The sequence below is a fragment of the Eucyclogobius newberryi genome, unplaced genomic scaffold, assembly GCF_026437365.1.
Source record: "Eucyclogobius newberryi isolate DKJ021-1_F unplaced genomic scaffold, fEucNew1.0.hap1 SCAF_16, whole genome shotgun sequence".
Taxonomy (NCBI): domain Eukaryota; kingdom Metazoa; phylum Chordata; class Actinopteri; order Gobiiformes; family Gobiidae; genus Eucyclogobius; species Eucyclogobius newberryi.
In genome coordinates this window covers 8,010,740-8,027,075 of record NW_027315790.1, presented here as the reverse complement: position 1 = coordinate 8,027,075, position 16,336 = coordinate 8,010,740, and the positions used below count along the sequence as shown (strand labels likewise).

Below are 16,336 nucleotides of genomic sequence, written 5' to 3'. Positions count from 1 at the left end.
CATAGGTAGAACATAGCCTTACTTCCTGTGATATTTTTTTCATCAAATTATCTTCACAAAATGTAGTTGATGATTGTTAATCATTGGAGGTGGACCAGGCCTCAACCACCTACTCCCACCCAAGAATCTCGGAGCAAACGGAGCCCCCATCCTGAGTCTCTACACAGCCAACTCTAATTGAGCCATCATCGCTCCATTATTGCTCCATCATCGCTCCATAATCGCTCCATCGCTACATTATCACTCCATAATCGCTCCATCATTGATTATCATCACTCTTTCATCGCTCCATCATTGCTCCATCATCGCTCTATCATCACTATATCAATAAACATTCTCTCATATTGCATTGTTGTGGTGTGGTCCTTGCTAGTGAAGTGCAACTTGACTGATGAAAAACTATGATAATTATTTACCACAGTAACTATCCCAAACAACGTCATAATATGTAAAACATGACAAGTTGTCCTATGGGCTTTAAATCTCATAAAAAAGTGTTTTTTCCATCTTGTGTTTCCTTTAAGTTAAACACTAAGCTGATTTACTCTGCTGGTGTATGTTGTTGTGTTGATTGTTCTGGGTCTTTGCTTTCATGGTTTCTGGCTTGAAACATTTGGATGATTCAGAGGATTTAGTTTTAAAATGTAAATATTCTCATTACAAAAGAATGATCCTCCATGCCATTCAGCTGAGAAAAACCATTTTTTTAATATAAATTTGAATGTATTATTTAGCTATTAAAGTGTTTAGTTTCCTTAAAAGGTACTGAAATGTGCCGACATGTCATACACATCCTGAAAGAACAGGAAACTCATTTGTCAAGATGAGTGAGTCATTGCATTGGATTTCGATGAAACTCGATGGAGGTGAAGTAAACGCCCCGTCCCATGTGAGGAAAAAAGATTCACCAAAAACGTCAATACCTGCATCATACCTCTAGACGTAGTTTGGGTTTGGCCTCTTGTGTGATCACTTTCTAAATGACACAGAAAAAAAAGAAAAACATGAAATGATTATAAATGGCGACTGATTTATTTTTGGTTGTTTAATATATCAGGCCAATGCTTCCAAATTCAAAGCAAACAAAAGAGGGGACCAGTCACATCCCTGTCTCACTCCTTGTTCTGCTTCCACACAGAAAGAGAGAGGGAGAGGAAAGTTTCTATAGTCAGGAACATTTCTAGAGTCAGTAACTTTATTTTGGGTTTGTTTTTTGGGCCACTCAATTTCTTCTTTTATTTTGTATTTATGTTCATTGTTTTTTATAATATAAAATGAAGAAGACATGTTTTATCCAAAAACCTATTCAACGGAATCAATCTGTTTGTTGTAATTTCCTTTCTATTTCTTGTACGTCTTTATATTTCACAAGTAAAAGTGTAATATCAAAAAGTACTGAAGTATCTTACATTTACAACATACAAATTAAAGGACAAACATTATACAAAATTTGACCAGGACTAAAGCCAGAACTAAGCCATAATTAAGCCAAGTCTAAAGCAGAATTAAACATGGACTAAACCAGGACCAAAACACAACTAAATCAGTTAATAAGAGAACTTATATTTTTCATTATTTGAAAGATTTGGAGGGTGTGATCTGGCCCGCGGTCCCGCAGTTGAATAGACCTGCCCTACATAGATCAATAAAGTATATCTTAGTCCTAAAGTTAGGTCAAAGTCATAAACTGGAGTAAACCCACCACAGGGAGAACATGCCAAACTCTGTGCAACAAAACAACACATTTGCCTTTGTTGCATAAGCGCTGTGATGCCCTACAGTGTGTCATTGTGTCGCATGTGTTTGAACCTCATGTCAGTGGAATGCTTCGTGACAATAGTATCACGGTTCCCCTATTTGTTTGTCATCTTCCCTCACATTCCTCCGTCGCCCGCGGCAGCTTCACCTGGAATTGTCCCCCGCCGCGATAAGACGCACTCCTCCCCCTCCTCCACTGACTAACCGTCGTGTCCCTCTGCTTCTTGTCTCGAGGAAACCAGACCAGGGAAAAAGTCAGTCTCCCCCCACAGGACAAATATTTGCTCTAGCTTTTTCTTTTTTCCAGACAAAAAAACTTGGGCAGATTCCAGTGCTTCTGTTCTCTGATATGGCCGTGGTATTTCCCCTTCAAAGACGTTTAAACCTTTATCATTGTAATAAGCGCAGTCTGTTTTTTCCTCTGCTTGTTTCGGTGTCTCTCCATCGCGCTGCTTTCCGTCGTCACATTCCTCGAAGTTTCCACACTTACCTAAACAATCAGACACCTTCCTGTTTTGAATATGGGATTTTATTGAAGAGCCATATAAGGGAGGGAGAAGATTTTGATGGTGGATAGGGCTGCATGATTTAAACGTACGACATCTGATCCCTATGGCGTGTTATAGGTTGCGATCGCATGGCATCACAACCTTTACGGAATCCCTACATTTGGAGACATTTACTGTTTAACCGTCAGATTTGTTGACCTGGTTTATAGTTCATATCTCTGTAATTACTGGGCATATTAACATGAAACAAAAACTTACACAAAGTTCAATGTTTTCTTTGTCAGCATATATAAAGAAACGCAAAATATTTTTTTTCTCAATGACCTCAGAAACTAATAAGGATCAGTGTGACTACAGTGTGTCATTGTTCTTTTTTGACAGTTTGATGTCTTTTATAAAGGGTCTTTAAGAGTCAGTTCACGATTAGTCGCTTAATCATCAAGTTTTCTTCTTCTTTTTAAAGAAAATAGCTTTTATGAATTTTAAACTGTGCATTTTCATGCTGTATTGTGTTTGAACTTTGAAATAAGCGTGTGATGTGGAGCAACAAACTTTGTCCTTGACTTGATCAATAACGTTTCATGCATCTGTTACGATATATTATATTAATAAGGCTTTTTCAACAATGTTCAGCATAAATTTAGCAATACATTTTCTTGTGTCAGAGTGGGTTCCCTCTGTGTTTCCCCCTTTTTTACCCGTGTTATTTGCCTAGTGGTGGAAGAAGGACTCAATTTGGTTATTTAAAGGTGGTATGGACGATTTTTTTCAGCAAATTTTTTATCATATTTCCTCGTGGCGTGGATAAATCATTTGTCCTGCCACGTATCAATCATAAAACGCACCTATCGCTCACCTGCAGCCGCGTCAGGCTCGTACCCACGTTTCCGCGTGCCTAAGCGCATGGATCTATCATAATATAGTTCCCTCAGTGTACGGGGCAAAATGAAGACGGAGAAAGACAGTTCGAGCTGACGCAGAAGTGGACAGAAATCTACGGGAGACGAGCGATGTGATGCGCTCCATTGCGATAATAAACAAACGCACATGTGTGTTGTATCAGTCCACACGGGGGAGTGGCATGTGCACTTCCGCCTGCGTTCTCAAATCGCCGAAAAATCGTCCATACCGCCTTTAAGTAAAAGTACAGTTAAAGGAGCAAAAAAAATGTTACTTTAGCAGTAAAAAGTTTTTCACACAGATTTTGAGAACGGCTAGAGCAAGAAATATAGTAAATTTTGATGAAGCTTTGTGCTTTTGTGTCTTTAGTCAATACATTTCTTGATTGTTCTGGTGAATTTTATAAATAACCTTTAGTCAATGTTATCATGAATGTGCTAAAAATGATAAAAAAAAATACTTTTAAGTTCAGTTTGAAAATAATTTGCAGCAGAAAGTACAGATATTGCTCTAAAATGTAGTGAAGCAAAAGTGAAATGGATAAAAAAAAAAACTGAAAAAATAAATAAATCCAATACAAAAAGCTAAACATTATTGCATTGGTTTTACGTTTGCTTCGTTCCACTGCTACATTTGGCCCCATAAACCTGCACGTGACACATTCATGACTGGAAACTGATTATGATTGTAACCAAAATGTGAACAAAAAATACACAATTTGAAAAAGTTGCAGCAACTGATCCCATTATTTCGTCCACAGCTATAACAAACGTCCCGCGCTCACATAACTAACATATCTCATTGCACATGTGGCTATAGTGATAGTCTGTTGTGCGTGGAAGTGTGTGGGCTGACAGTGCAGTGACCTCAGCTTCCTGTGGGGGGTGCTGACAGCTCGTGAGGCCCAGGCGTCATGAGGAGGAAGAGGAGGAAGAGGCAGATGTCGAGTCCACTCACTGTGCCGCCACCACGACCGCACGCCGATGGAAAAAGAAATGAGCGCAGAGTTTAGCCAGTTTGACCTCGACATGTTCCGCGGTAAAGGTCGCTGAGGTCGTCGGCGTCCGGAGCGTAACAGCAGTGGAACAGCAGTGACGCAGTTAGAGCGGCGTTATGGAGACCAGTTGCATTGTACATTTTTAACCATTAATGAATTGTAATGTATTAGAACTGCTAGTAACATTTCTAGCTATCGCTACTTTTTATATTTTTTACCATCTTAAAAACGTGAAAATAGAACTATTTAATTTAGCGGTCCACATGCATCGCTCACTTTCACAATGCCTTCTGAACATCTTAATTATTTACCCATTTTATTTATAAAAGTAGTACCGCTAGTAGTTGTCTCAATAACAAATAATGTGGGCTAGCCTCCGACATGCATGTGGGCGTATAGTGATTAGACGACAGAAATGCGACAGAGCTCTTCCCATGACATCACAAATCTGCGAAATGTGTGTTTTCTGAGACTCAGAGGGAGCCTAGTGTCATGAAACTAGTGTGAATGAAGGTAAATACAACCCCAGCTATGTGATGAGAGAACAATGTTAGAACATGGTGAAAAGTTCAAAAAAGTAAATTTGGCAAAATATGTGCCCTTTAAATATACCGGTACAATTCACTTGAAAGGGCTGTAACTGTTTTGAAACATAAAAAACAGAACTAGTTCATGTACATGTTTTTATGCATGTAATAAAGTAAAATCTGTTTTGCTGCAGCTACAGATATAAAAGTATCTATTCAGGTGAACATGAGGCCATACCACTTTCTGCTGTATCTAAATATAAAGCGTGTTATTCTTGCAGGAAGTGCGTCGTTAGCACGCTAATGTTTGTTAGCTTTACCCGGGACGACAAAACTCACTCTGGCCTCAGACTCGTGAAAAGTGCTAATAAACTCATCACAGTGAATATTTAGGATGGGAACGTAATAGGTAAGTGAGAGATCCATGTGGAGGTGTACAGAGTTTGAACTAGTTCTGTTTTGTCACATTTCAAAACAGTAAAAATCAGGTACTGGCCCTTTAAGGCTGTACCGATTCACAAGTGAAATGAACCAGTGGAAACAAGCCGAGAGGTCACCTTTTACTGCCAGGGCTCTGAGTGCTCTTTGGGTAATGTCCAGTCACAGTGTCGGCTAATAAAGACAATGATAAAGACAACTCATAAACAGGCTTTATTTTCATTCAGTGTAAACAGAACAACATTTTGTTGCATTTGAGCTCCACAAAGAATTCATAGACAGCAGCATATTGTGCTTGATCAATTCTTAAACTGTTTCTTAATTAGGGGGGAATAAAGCAATTTGGAATCAACAAAATCTAAACAGCGAAAACATGATTTAATACTGTACTTGTCGAGCTATAGAGTACTCCTGAATAAAAGCAGCAAAGAAAATAGAACTTATTCATATAAGGGAATATGTCAATAAGCAAAGTAGTGATGTCCACTGACGTCTTCTTCTACAGCGTGCTTGCACTTTCTGCTAGAGTGCCCCTGGTGGCCGTTAGCCAGTAAAATCTATAAATTAGACGCACCGTTGTAATGACCGCAGGGTTCATAGCATGTTCAAAAAGCCCGTTAGTAAATACTTTTTATGTCATGTATTACAAGAAAAAAAGATCATTTGAATTTCAAGCTGCAATCAAGGAAAGTGAATCAAGTGAGTTCACTTGATTTAATGTTTTGAGTTTCTAAACAGCGTCCAGATGACAAAACTTGAATTCATATTTAGCATTTGACATTTCTACTATGGATGAAACTAGGTTCCACCGAATGACACAAAAATGCCAGTAAATACTTTTAATGAATAACTTCAGTGAATCAGTAATGACACACGTGTGGAATGAGAGGCTTTTCCTTGTAAGAACAAAACTAAACCTTCACCATGAGAGGAAGATGACACAATTTTAGCCTTAATTGGCAAAAAACAACACAACCGCAGTGCTTTGAGAAGCTATACGTTTAAATGTTTAACTTTGCATTACTGCTACTGCACACTCTGCATCTGTAGGTGTCGCTCTGCCCTCAGAAAGATGTTTAAAACTGTCTCTGCTGTCTCTAATGTCAATATCAGGTATTATCTGTTTTTAGTTACTTCAGATATGCTCTCAACATAGATTCACTGAATCATGAAAAAAGCAACAGTATGTGACTTTCTGGAAATAGATATGTTTGATTAATGCCATACTGTGAAATATGATATTATTAAGTGCTTAAGATAAGATAAGATAATCCTTTAATATCCACACAAGGGGAAATGTCATTGTTACAACGCAGTAGAAACAGGAGGAAAGGACATACTCTTAATAGAACTCTTCTCTTTCTCTAAAACAAAAAAACTCTTACTGTAAGGATGCTTGTTTTAATGTTTGAAGTGCAATAAAATAATGACTTGACACTTTGACACAAACATGGGCGATTATGCTAAATGACTATGGAAAAAAATTTAAGGAATGTGACTAGAAGAATCCCCCATCCATCTCTCTCTCTCTCTCTCTCTCTCTCTCTCTCTCTCTCTCTCTCTCTCTGTCTCTCTGTCTCTCTGTCTCTCTCTGTCTCTCTCTCTCCGAGGTCCATTCATTCCATTCAGCTGAGTCACTGCACTTGGTCCAGCAGGGGGCACTCTTCTACACTCTCAGTGTCGTCCAGGTGCCACGTCTGTACAGCACTTATTGTGTAACTTCTCTCTCTCTCACACACACACACACACACACACACACACAGAGGGAGGGCCCCACACAGTGATGATGATGATGATGATGATGTCACCTCAGGACGCAGCTATAAGAACACGCTCTGCTCCAGGACCACAACACAAACACACCTGTCGCTCCAGACGCACGGATAGAACACTTCAGTGAGACGTTTTTGGGCAATTTAGTAAAAATTTTTTTATTTTTTTATTTAACTTTTGTACAGCATTTAAATTCATGCCCAATTTGAAGAAGAAAATGACTCGATTCATCTGCCAGACAATGTTCATCATCATCATTGTGGCTCTGCATGAAGGTGAGTTATTATTATTATTTTAAATGTTCTTTGTTGAAATGTCTAGCCTTAAAGATGTATTTGATCTTCAGAAAAAGTATTATTAGTGGTACAAATATAAAGTATCTCTTGATTTTTTTACAAACAATTACTACCAATTAAAGCATTAATTACTGCTGAAAATAAATTAGTGACATGATAAAAGAGACAAAAATACTGCATCTAAAATTGCATTGGTTTATGATTAGCAAATAGCGAAACATTGGAAAGTTTCAACTGTCTGGTTTTGGGGACATAATCTTGCAAAGTGAGATTCCAAAATGTATAACTTATATATAAGTAAATGCATTCCTACCAAACTCTAATTCTATTTGATGCTTTTGATGAAACATGAAATATGTGAAAGAAATGTGCAATGACAGCTCCTTTAAATGTTTGTGAACAAAAACATTTTAAATTACAGAATGGAGTAAACGTTTCAGTGGAATTGATTTCAGTGGCAAAAGTTGGATTGACCTCAGAATACAACAAAATATGAAAAATCCATGTGTTTTAGTCAAAGTAAAAGCCTCAAACATGTGTCACATCAGAGTCTGCTTTAAACACATTGGATGGTTAGTTATTGGTTTTGGAAATTATGATTCATATCAAAAAGAAGATTTATAGAATATACGTACACAAATGCCGAGCCCACAATAGTTTTCCATTTCATCTACAGACATATTACACATTTTATACCACAAATTACACTTTTTGTGATGCTATTTATTTGTTCAATTCCTACCAAAAAAATAATATAAAAGCTGATTTTTTTTAACTTTTAAGACGTAAAATCATTGGCATTTAGACCTGACATCAGTTAATCATTGAAACAGTGTTTGTGTTATTTTATGGCCCACTTCACTTTTGCCTCCAGTCACCAACATTCTGTCATTTTGAACATTCTTGGAGTCTATAACATCATTACTCATAAGTTCCTATTACTGCGAGTTCCATAACAGTGCTGTTTCTGCTTCAACACACTCATTTGACATAACATTGTTCACCTACAGTTCAAACCGCCTCGTTATTAAACACTCCTGACCTAAATCTTCCAGCGCATTATTTACTTTAGATAAATCAAACGCTCTTTATTGCTGGCTAATCGCTTCCATTCAAACTTTGTGGCTTCCGTAAATATTTAATCAGGTTTTTCCTCAGAAATCCATCCAATCTGCCGTCACATTGTGTGGTCGTTTAAACCGTGAACCTCTTGTGTGTGCGGTGCAGGTGGGGGGATGCCCTTCTCCGGCCCGAGCCCCCCGTTGTCGATATCGTCATCGTCATCGTCGTCGGGTCTGAGCCAGAAGCACTCGCGGGTCAAACGCTGCTCCTGTAACAGCTGGGAGGACAAGGAGTGCATTTACTTCTGCCACCTGGACATCATCTGGGTCAACACGCCAAGGTGAGCATATTGTGACTGAAAAACTGAAGCGTACGAGTCTTTAGACGATGTCAGTAACAAAGCAATTGACTTTTTGTTTTTAAGGATCAGTACTTTACTTGAGTTGTATTCTAGTGAAGTACTTGTTACTTTGACTCTACTGCATCTGAAAGAGAAATATAATACTATCTAGTTTATACTCCACTATATTTAAAACATACATATAGACTTTCTACTCCACTATATTTCTAAAAAGGTATGTTTAATTCTGGTTTAGACCTGGTTTGATTCTGGATTAGTTCTGGTTTAGTAGTGGTTTAATCCTAGTTCAGTTCTGGAATACAGTTTGTGTTAGTTTCAGGCACTTATAAGACGTGACTTGGATGAGCGGTGAAACATATTCACTCTTAAGGCGAGATACTACAAAAGTCTTCCTTTTTAGGGGGACACAATTTGCCCCTAAAGATGTTTTAATATTTCATTTAATCCACTTAAGTGTATTGGTCACCATGGGACATTGGAAAGATGTATCAAAATGCATTTTCCTCCCACTGAGAGATAAAGATTGGCCCTTAAAGTAGAACTCATTCTATGTCTGAGGAGTTTTAACTCCAACAAATGAGACAAAATGTAAATGTGTATGCCCATAGAACCAGATGTTCACTTAAACACAAAATAAGACATAAAAAACTCCTTCTGTAAAAATGTTTTGTATCTATAATAAACAAAATTAAGCAAAAATCAACTTTTTCACATTTTGATGTCACATACATGTGCATTTTTTTTTTCTTTTGAAAAAATATAAAAACAAAACATGCTGAAAAACTAAATTTTTCTTCTTACATTCATGTTAGTTAATTACACAAGTTTCAAAATGAAGTTTAAATGGATGTTTTTTCCCCATTCACCTGCAGTGTCTCGCCTTAACACAGAACATGTTTCTGTTGCTTAAGTCAGTTCACACTTGTTTGGTCTCGTCTGGAGCTCAGTTTAGTTCTGATTCTGGATGGGGACTTGCTTTGGTCCAGTTCTAGTCTTGGTTTGGTCCAGGTCTTTACCCTTAATGACCATGCTCAACTCACCCATACTTTCTTTCCTTTTTGATCACAATCTGGACCTAACCCTTCTCTTGTCTGTCTGAAAAACACCTAACACCGACTTCCTCTTCCATTTGACAGTAAGCTCCTGCCGTACGGCCTGGGAAGCCCCGTGTCTCGCCGCCGCCGCTCGCCGCAGCGCTGCCAGTGCGCCAACGCCTACGACCACGCCTGCTCCGCCTTCTGCCACAACAGGTGAGCACTCCCTCCTCGCCGCGGACGAGTTGTCATTCCGTCGTCGGCCATGCGTGCTCGTCTCTGCCACGTTCAAGGTGTTTATGTAGATGTAATGTTCAGAGATGATGAGGGATTTGATGGTGGGAATAGGGGACACAGGCCTTTTTCACGCAACAGCCCATATTTTTTTGAAGAATTAGCTTGTTTGCTATTTTTAGATCGCGGAACGTCTGAGTCTTGACTGTCAAAGTGTGAATCATTCCCAGTTTAGATGTTATCACAGTCATGTCTGGAATATTGTTTAAAAATGCTTAAGAAAACAAGTTGAAGAATAAAATAAAAATTCCCCTTAAGTATCTGTCTGCGTTCCAATGTTCTGTAAATTTGTCTATTAAAAAGAAAAAATTGTGAAAGTAAATCGTTTGTGAATGGCCAATGTAACGTCCAGTGAAAAGAGTCCAAAAGTATCCATCTATCGTTTCTAGTGTTGGAGTTTTACGTCCGAGATACAAAGTCGTAAAGTCAAATATAATTTCAGTCCAGTATTTACCCTTTTTTACATTTCCTGATGATGTTTTCTCCTCCACAGCTCTGAAAATAACACATCCAACCTGCATCAGGACTCTACAAGATTATCAAAGAACAAGCTTCTGCAATCTCTCAGGTGAGGAATGTGCAAGCTGCAGAACACGTGCACATTTGGGGCAAAAGATGAAAGATAGACATAATTATGTCCGAGCAACAAAAGTAAAAGATAATTTTTACTGGGACACATTTATGGATATTTATTGCCTGAACACGTGCTAATGTGAGAACACAGTGTAATCAGATTGAAATCATTATGTCGAAACATAATGATTTAAAAACAAAGACTGCCATAGCTTTTTGTACAATTTTCTACACCTTTTAGTCTGAAAGTGTGTTTTATTTGCTGATTTATTGCTCTGGCTGATTAATTCTGAGCAAACAGCTGACTAAGAATGATTCAGGCTTAGTAACTCTTAATTAAACTCCAAACCCATGTCTAAATCACTCCTAATAATCTATTCATGAATGCATGTTTGTTAAGGCTAATAACAGTGCTGTTGTTCTAAAGTGTTTCAAGTTTCTATGACAACATTTAATGCATTTCAATCATGTTTCAAACTCTCATGTGTCTTACTTCTGTCCGTGTTTCTCTCCAACAGATCAGTGGTCAAGTCCAACACCAAGAAGTTACCGTCTGCAGACCACCACACAGAGGTCCTGCAGCCACAGAGTTCAACAATACGCTAAGAGGATACGATAAGGCTCATGAACACAATCCTCACTGCTGCACGCCGACCACAAGGTTTATGTGGCTCAAGAAGCTCAAGAGGAAGGAGCGAGGAAGGAGCGAGGAAGGAGCGAGGAAGGAGCGAGGAAGGAGCGAGGAAGGAGCGAGGAAGGAGCGAGGAAGGAGCGAGGAACGAAGGAAGATGTTTTGCAACCCGGCTGTGCACAGACTCCCAATTTGTCTTCATTGTCTTTGGAATTACAGAGACCTTTGGAGATCCTGTTTTTTTTCTTCAATATGGACACTAAAAAGTAATTGAAGAGTTTATTTGCAAAAACAGACACACGTTGTTTGGTCAAAGATGACTATTTAGTTTTTTTCTGGGAGTGTTTTAAGAGTTTCAATCCACAAAACATATTATTCTTTCTCTCCATCTCTTCTTGAGTAAATCCCCTCAAATATATATTTTTTTAATGTTTTTTAATTTATCCAAAAAGAGGAGGAAAAAGAAAACATTTTTGCTAAATCAATGTAAATTTAACTCTTCATTCTTACTCTATTTAAAGTGTTGAATCATACTCTAACACATTCTAAAGTATATTTAGGGGCTGCACACGCTTCCACAGAGGAGGCCTGAGCACACAAACGCTGTGTGCACATCAACGCTCAGTTGTAGTGGGTGAATTCTTCTCTGTATCAGAGTGCATCGTTCTGCTTAACATTTGGGCTGTATCAGGTAAAGTGGCAGCTTCTTCAGACCCTGAAGAAGACTCTTTAAAATGCTCTGTCATCAGAATGTTCCACATTTCAGAATTGAGGCATAATGAAGTAAACAATATCACATTTTCAATTTCCCGTCAGATCTAAATGCTAATAATTTTAAGTCTTTTGGAAAATAACATTCAAAATTTCCAGGGCAGGCAAATTACAATGTTGCCTTCACCAAGTGTCTTTTATGATCTCCTATTAAAGGGATAATACTTCACTTTTTAGTGAGCTGTATCTCCACAAACAAACTTTCTATTTCCATGGAATCAAGCTGTTGACTTTCCACCTCCAACAAAGAGCTTTGACTCCATTTTGATTTGTCATATTTCATGACATTCTGAGGTTTATCCCAGTTTCTCCACTGAAAATGTCCTCGCCACTTCTGCCTCCATCCTGAGATTTGGAATGCTTTGTTTACAGACTTAAAGGGTCTACACCGTGCCATGATTGGACTTTTGATCTGTTTGTGTAACACTTTATTCATGTCCATTTATTCTCGCTCTGTATCGGTGACATTCCAGCTCCAGAGCTCCATTGTGCTGCGATTGTTTGTTGGTGCTGATGTTTTGGTTGAAGATAAGCCAGCGGGTTTGAATGAGCGCAGCGTGCCACAGAACACAATGGTATCTTTAATTTGTCAGTAATTGTCCTCCGAGTGTCCGTCTGTCCCAAAGGAGCGCAACAACAGGAAATGTAAGCCTACATTCCTGCTCTGATCCCATTATTTTATACGATGAATAGATTGCTGTCATTTATTTATTGTCTAATTTATTAATATTGACTATATTTATAACAGTGCGAATGTGGCACAAGTGTGTATATGGAAATAAAATATAAGTGAATGCAAACTCTTTTGGACTTTGACTTTGTTGTGTTATGAAACATCGTGCTATTCATTAGTTTCCAAACTTTAGTTATTTTATTTTCTCTGTTGCACTGCTCATAATCATCTGACACATGTCTGATCTTGTTAAAGATATTATAGCTATTAATAAACTATTCAACTACCAAGCAAAGTTCAGCTTTACTGGATCCAGGTTAACTGAAGTCATAAATATGAGCAATCGTGAAGACGTCACATTCGACTGTGCGACACACCACACAGCTGCAGAGCTATGAACCGTCAAATCCACAGATTTAATGTCGCTGTGGTTTTCTCAATTGTGGTTGTGGGCAAAGACAATGATGACGCTGGAATTCCCTCCAGTGTCAGTGGAATATGACGGCGGCCACAGCCTCACATCAGCCTCTATCACCACAGTCAACAATACTGATAGAAGATAAAACTCATTCAAACTTACAAACATAACAGCGATACCCAGTGTAAATTGGGTGTGATAAAGGTTTGAAAGAAGCTGCGGTCTCTCATCTAATGAGTGGTGCAGCAGGCTCTGCTCCAGTTAAAACTGGCAGTCTAAGTATTGTCCTCATTGGTCAGCATGTTTTAGCCTATTGCAGGTTTTCTTAATATAATAATTAGTTATGTGAGCTCTGGTAAGGGACAAATGTCCTTTGCATCGTTTGTTTCAGGAGGAGTGAGTGTAAAAAGTAGAAATGTGTTCGAGAGATGCACCACGAATTACAAATGAACATTGTCATAAGAATCAGATCACAATAAAACATTTTCTGAATCAGCCAAGCCCCGCCTCACAGTTCAGTGTCTGTGTGTCTTCAGTATTTGGTTGTTTTGCTGCAGAAGTGTGGAAGTCATATCTTACACAAACAGGGAGAGGACATGCTGACTACGACAGCAGAAGCACTACACAGAACTAACACTAACCACAGATATAAAGCATGGATTCAACAAGGTTTGACATAAGCAGGTGAAAAGGAAAACATCTTATATTCGTGCAATTTACACGTTAAATTCAAATATTTACAAAAACTTCAATAAATCAGGTGTAGAATTAGTTATCAACAAATTCTCTGTGATCTGCCAAAATGGTGTTAAAGCAAAAATTGTAAAGTTTGGTGTGTGTGCAGGTGCTACTTTTGCCGACAGGGCTGTAGATGACACAGCCTGGCCCTCCACTTCATCTTGCAGCATCTGGACTCCCCGGGAACCTATGCCAGGATCCTGTTTGTGGACTTCAGCTCTGCATTCAACACCATCGTCCCTGCTCTGCTCCAGGACAAGCTCTCCCAGCTCAACGTGCCTGACTCCACCTGCAGGTGGATCACTGATCAGAACAGGAGCTCCACAAGGCTGTGTAGTGTCTCCTCTGCTCTTCTTCCTGTACACAAACTGCTGCACCTCCAGGCAAAAAAAAAAGATCAGGTTTGTGGATGACGGTGTCAACACCAGGTGGTACACCTCCATCTAGACTCTAGAGGGAGGTGTACCTCCTGGTGTTCTGGTGCAGTGGTAACAACCTGGAGCTCTAAGGATCGTGGACTTCAGGAAAGTCACAGCACTCTAGCCCCCCTTCACCCTGACAGACTCCCAACATCATCTTCAAGTGTCCCATCAGGACGGCGGTTCCAAATCTTGTTGGGAGTTCTTTTCAGTAGTGCTTTTTTTAGGCTGATGGGTTAAACCAGAGGCCCTTGCAGACAAAAGACAGCCAAACACTGATTTAGATGATGCATTGTCACCTGTTAAAAAAAACAAAAAAACATATTGTTTATTATACACTAGAATGTGATGGATGGCTACCAAAAACCCACATGAGGCTTAACACAGGCTTATTTACATATAAAAGCAAAATATTTGTGGGTTGCAAATTTATTCAGAAACAGAAACATTTTAAAGGTGAAATACTATGTTTGATTCCTGCATGTTTGAGTTAATCCTCACTCACTATTAACAACTCCAGAATCCATCCTCCCCTCAGGTCAAGAGTCTATGTGTCATTGTGGACAGCACCCTCTCCTTCTCTGACCATGTCAACAACATAACTTCCACCGTCTCTGTCCCTCTCTTATGCCAGGTGTACACTGACTGACTGTCAGAGTGCGGTTTGGGACCCATGCAAGACATAGAGAGTGCTTATAAATGTGCCCAGTTCCACGGACCACCGAGCAGTGCGGCCGCGGGTCCGGGAGTCTGCGGAGCACGGGTCCTGAACCGCGCCTGCACTGGAGACAGTGTACACCCGGCCTTACCCGCACAGCACTGCTCTCATCACATCCTGCATTGACTTTTGCAACTCTCTTCTTTTCGGCCTAGCCCAAAAATCTCTTCACAAACGAAACACATCAACGGAACATATCAGCTGCTTGCTCAGAAACCTCCACTGGCTCCCCGTCCTTCTTCGCCCTCAAAGCCCTCCGTAACCTCGCCGGACCTATCAGATCTGCTCCACCCATACACTCCCTCTAACCTCCTCCGCACACCGCCAGTTCGTCTGTCCTCCATGGGTGCCAGGAAGTTTAGTCTCTCTGCCCTGCATCATTGGGGCAATCTTCCAGCAGACCTTCGAGCTATAGATGATCTTCTTCCCTAGTTTAAACCTGGTCAGAAAACTCATCTAGTCTGTCATTGTTTTTGACGTTTTTGACGAACTGTTTTTCATCTGTTCTGTACGGTGACCTTGTGGGTGTCGAAAGGCGCCTAGAAATATGTATTATTAGTATTATAAAGTTGTGTTTTACAATGAACAAATCTGAGTACCTGAAAAAAGCGTAACATGTTTCATTTTTTTAGTATAATGTACAACCTGTGACATTGTTGCCGTGAAGACCACCGAAATAAGTCCTAAAAGTGCCTGTCACATCTTGTCCGTCCCCCCTCCAACCCTCTGACCCTGACGTCAGTGTCACCGCTGTGGCCGAGCGGCGCGAAACGCTGACTCAGAGCGTGGAATGAAAACAGGATGCTTTTTTACATTCCTCTCACATTCTTGACGCGCTGCAGGAACAGAAACAAAAACGTCTGATATGCGCCGGCTGCACAGATTGCCCCATTTAATCAGCGCGTTGCCATAACACACGCATTGTTTTAGTCCGGCTCTGATAAAGAGACTGTTTTTCTCCCATTGCACATGCGGGCTGATGGTAAACTCTGATTGGATCCGTTTTGGAAACAATCAAAGTTTTCTGGGTTAGACTTGTTTGTGCTGTGAAAATATTGGAGCCATAAACCACAAATTTGTTCAGTAAATTAAAGATGGAACAATATTTTTTCGAGCTAAATATTAACTGTGTTTACCTTTCCTTTGCTCTAGTGAGGAAATAGATGTATTAATTGGTGTACAGTAAGATTTGAGCTGGCGCTGGTCCAACAACTAATGATATACTGTATACTAACCAATTAAATTAAATAGTTTCATTTGTTAGTGTACTTTTAAGGATGTAACGTCTTTTTGGGTCTGTGATGTGACACAGATGTAGATCTTTTACACGTGCTACAGTCTGAAATCCCCTGTCACATGCATCCATCCATCCATTTTCTACCGCTTGTTCCCTTTCGGGGTCGCGGGTGACTGGAGCCTATCCCAGTGACTTCGGGCCTTAGGCGG

At 39.6% G+C, this 16,336-nt stretch overlaps 1 protein-coding gene across 1 annotated transcript; it reads left to right on the top strand.

Moving 5' to 3' along the window:
* Positions 1–7,106: 7,106 nt before the first annotated feature.
* edn2 (endothelin 2) lies at positions 7,107–11,469 on the top strand. Its single transcript, XM_072447095.1, has 5 exons — positions 7,107–7,177; positions 8,426–8,600; positions 9,758–9,871; positions 10,443–10,517; positions 11,041–11,469. Exons 1-5 carry the CDS (start codon positions 7,120–7,122, stop codon positions 11,126–11,128), a joined length of 510 nt encoding a protein of 169 aa, XP_072303196.1. The 5' UTR covers positions 7,107–7,119; the 3' UTR covers positions 11,129–11,469.
* Positions 11,470–16,336: the final 4,867 nt, after the last annotated feature.

Coding starts and splice junctions, on each gene's coding strand:
- edn2 (XM_072447095.1), top strand. CDS start 7,120: ATGACTCGATTCATCTGCCAGACAATGTTCATCATCATCATTGTGGCT. Junction 8,601..9,757: donor ATCTGGGTCAACACGCCAAG/GTGAGCATATTG, acceptor TCCATTTGACAG/TAAGCTCCTGCCGTACGGCC. Junction 10,518..11,040: donor AAGCTTCTGCAATCTCTCAG/GTGAGGAATGTG, acceptor TCTCTCCAACAG/ATCAGTGGTCAAGTCCAACA.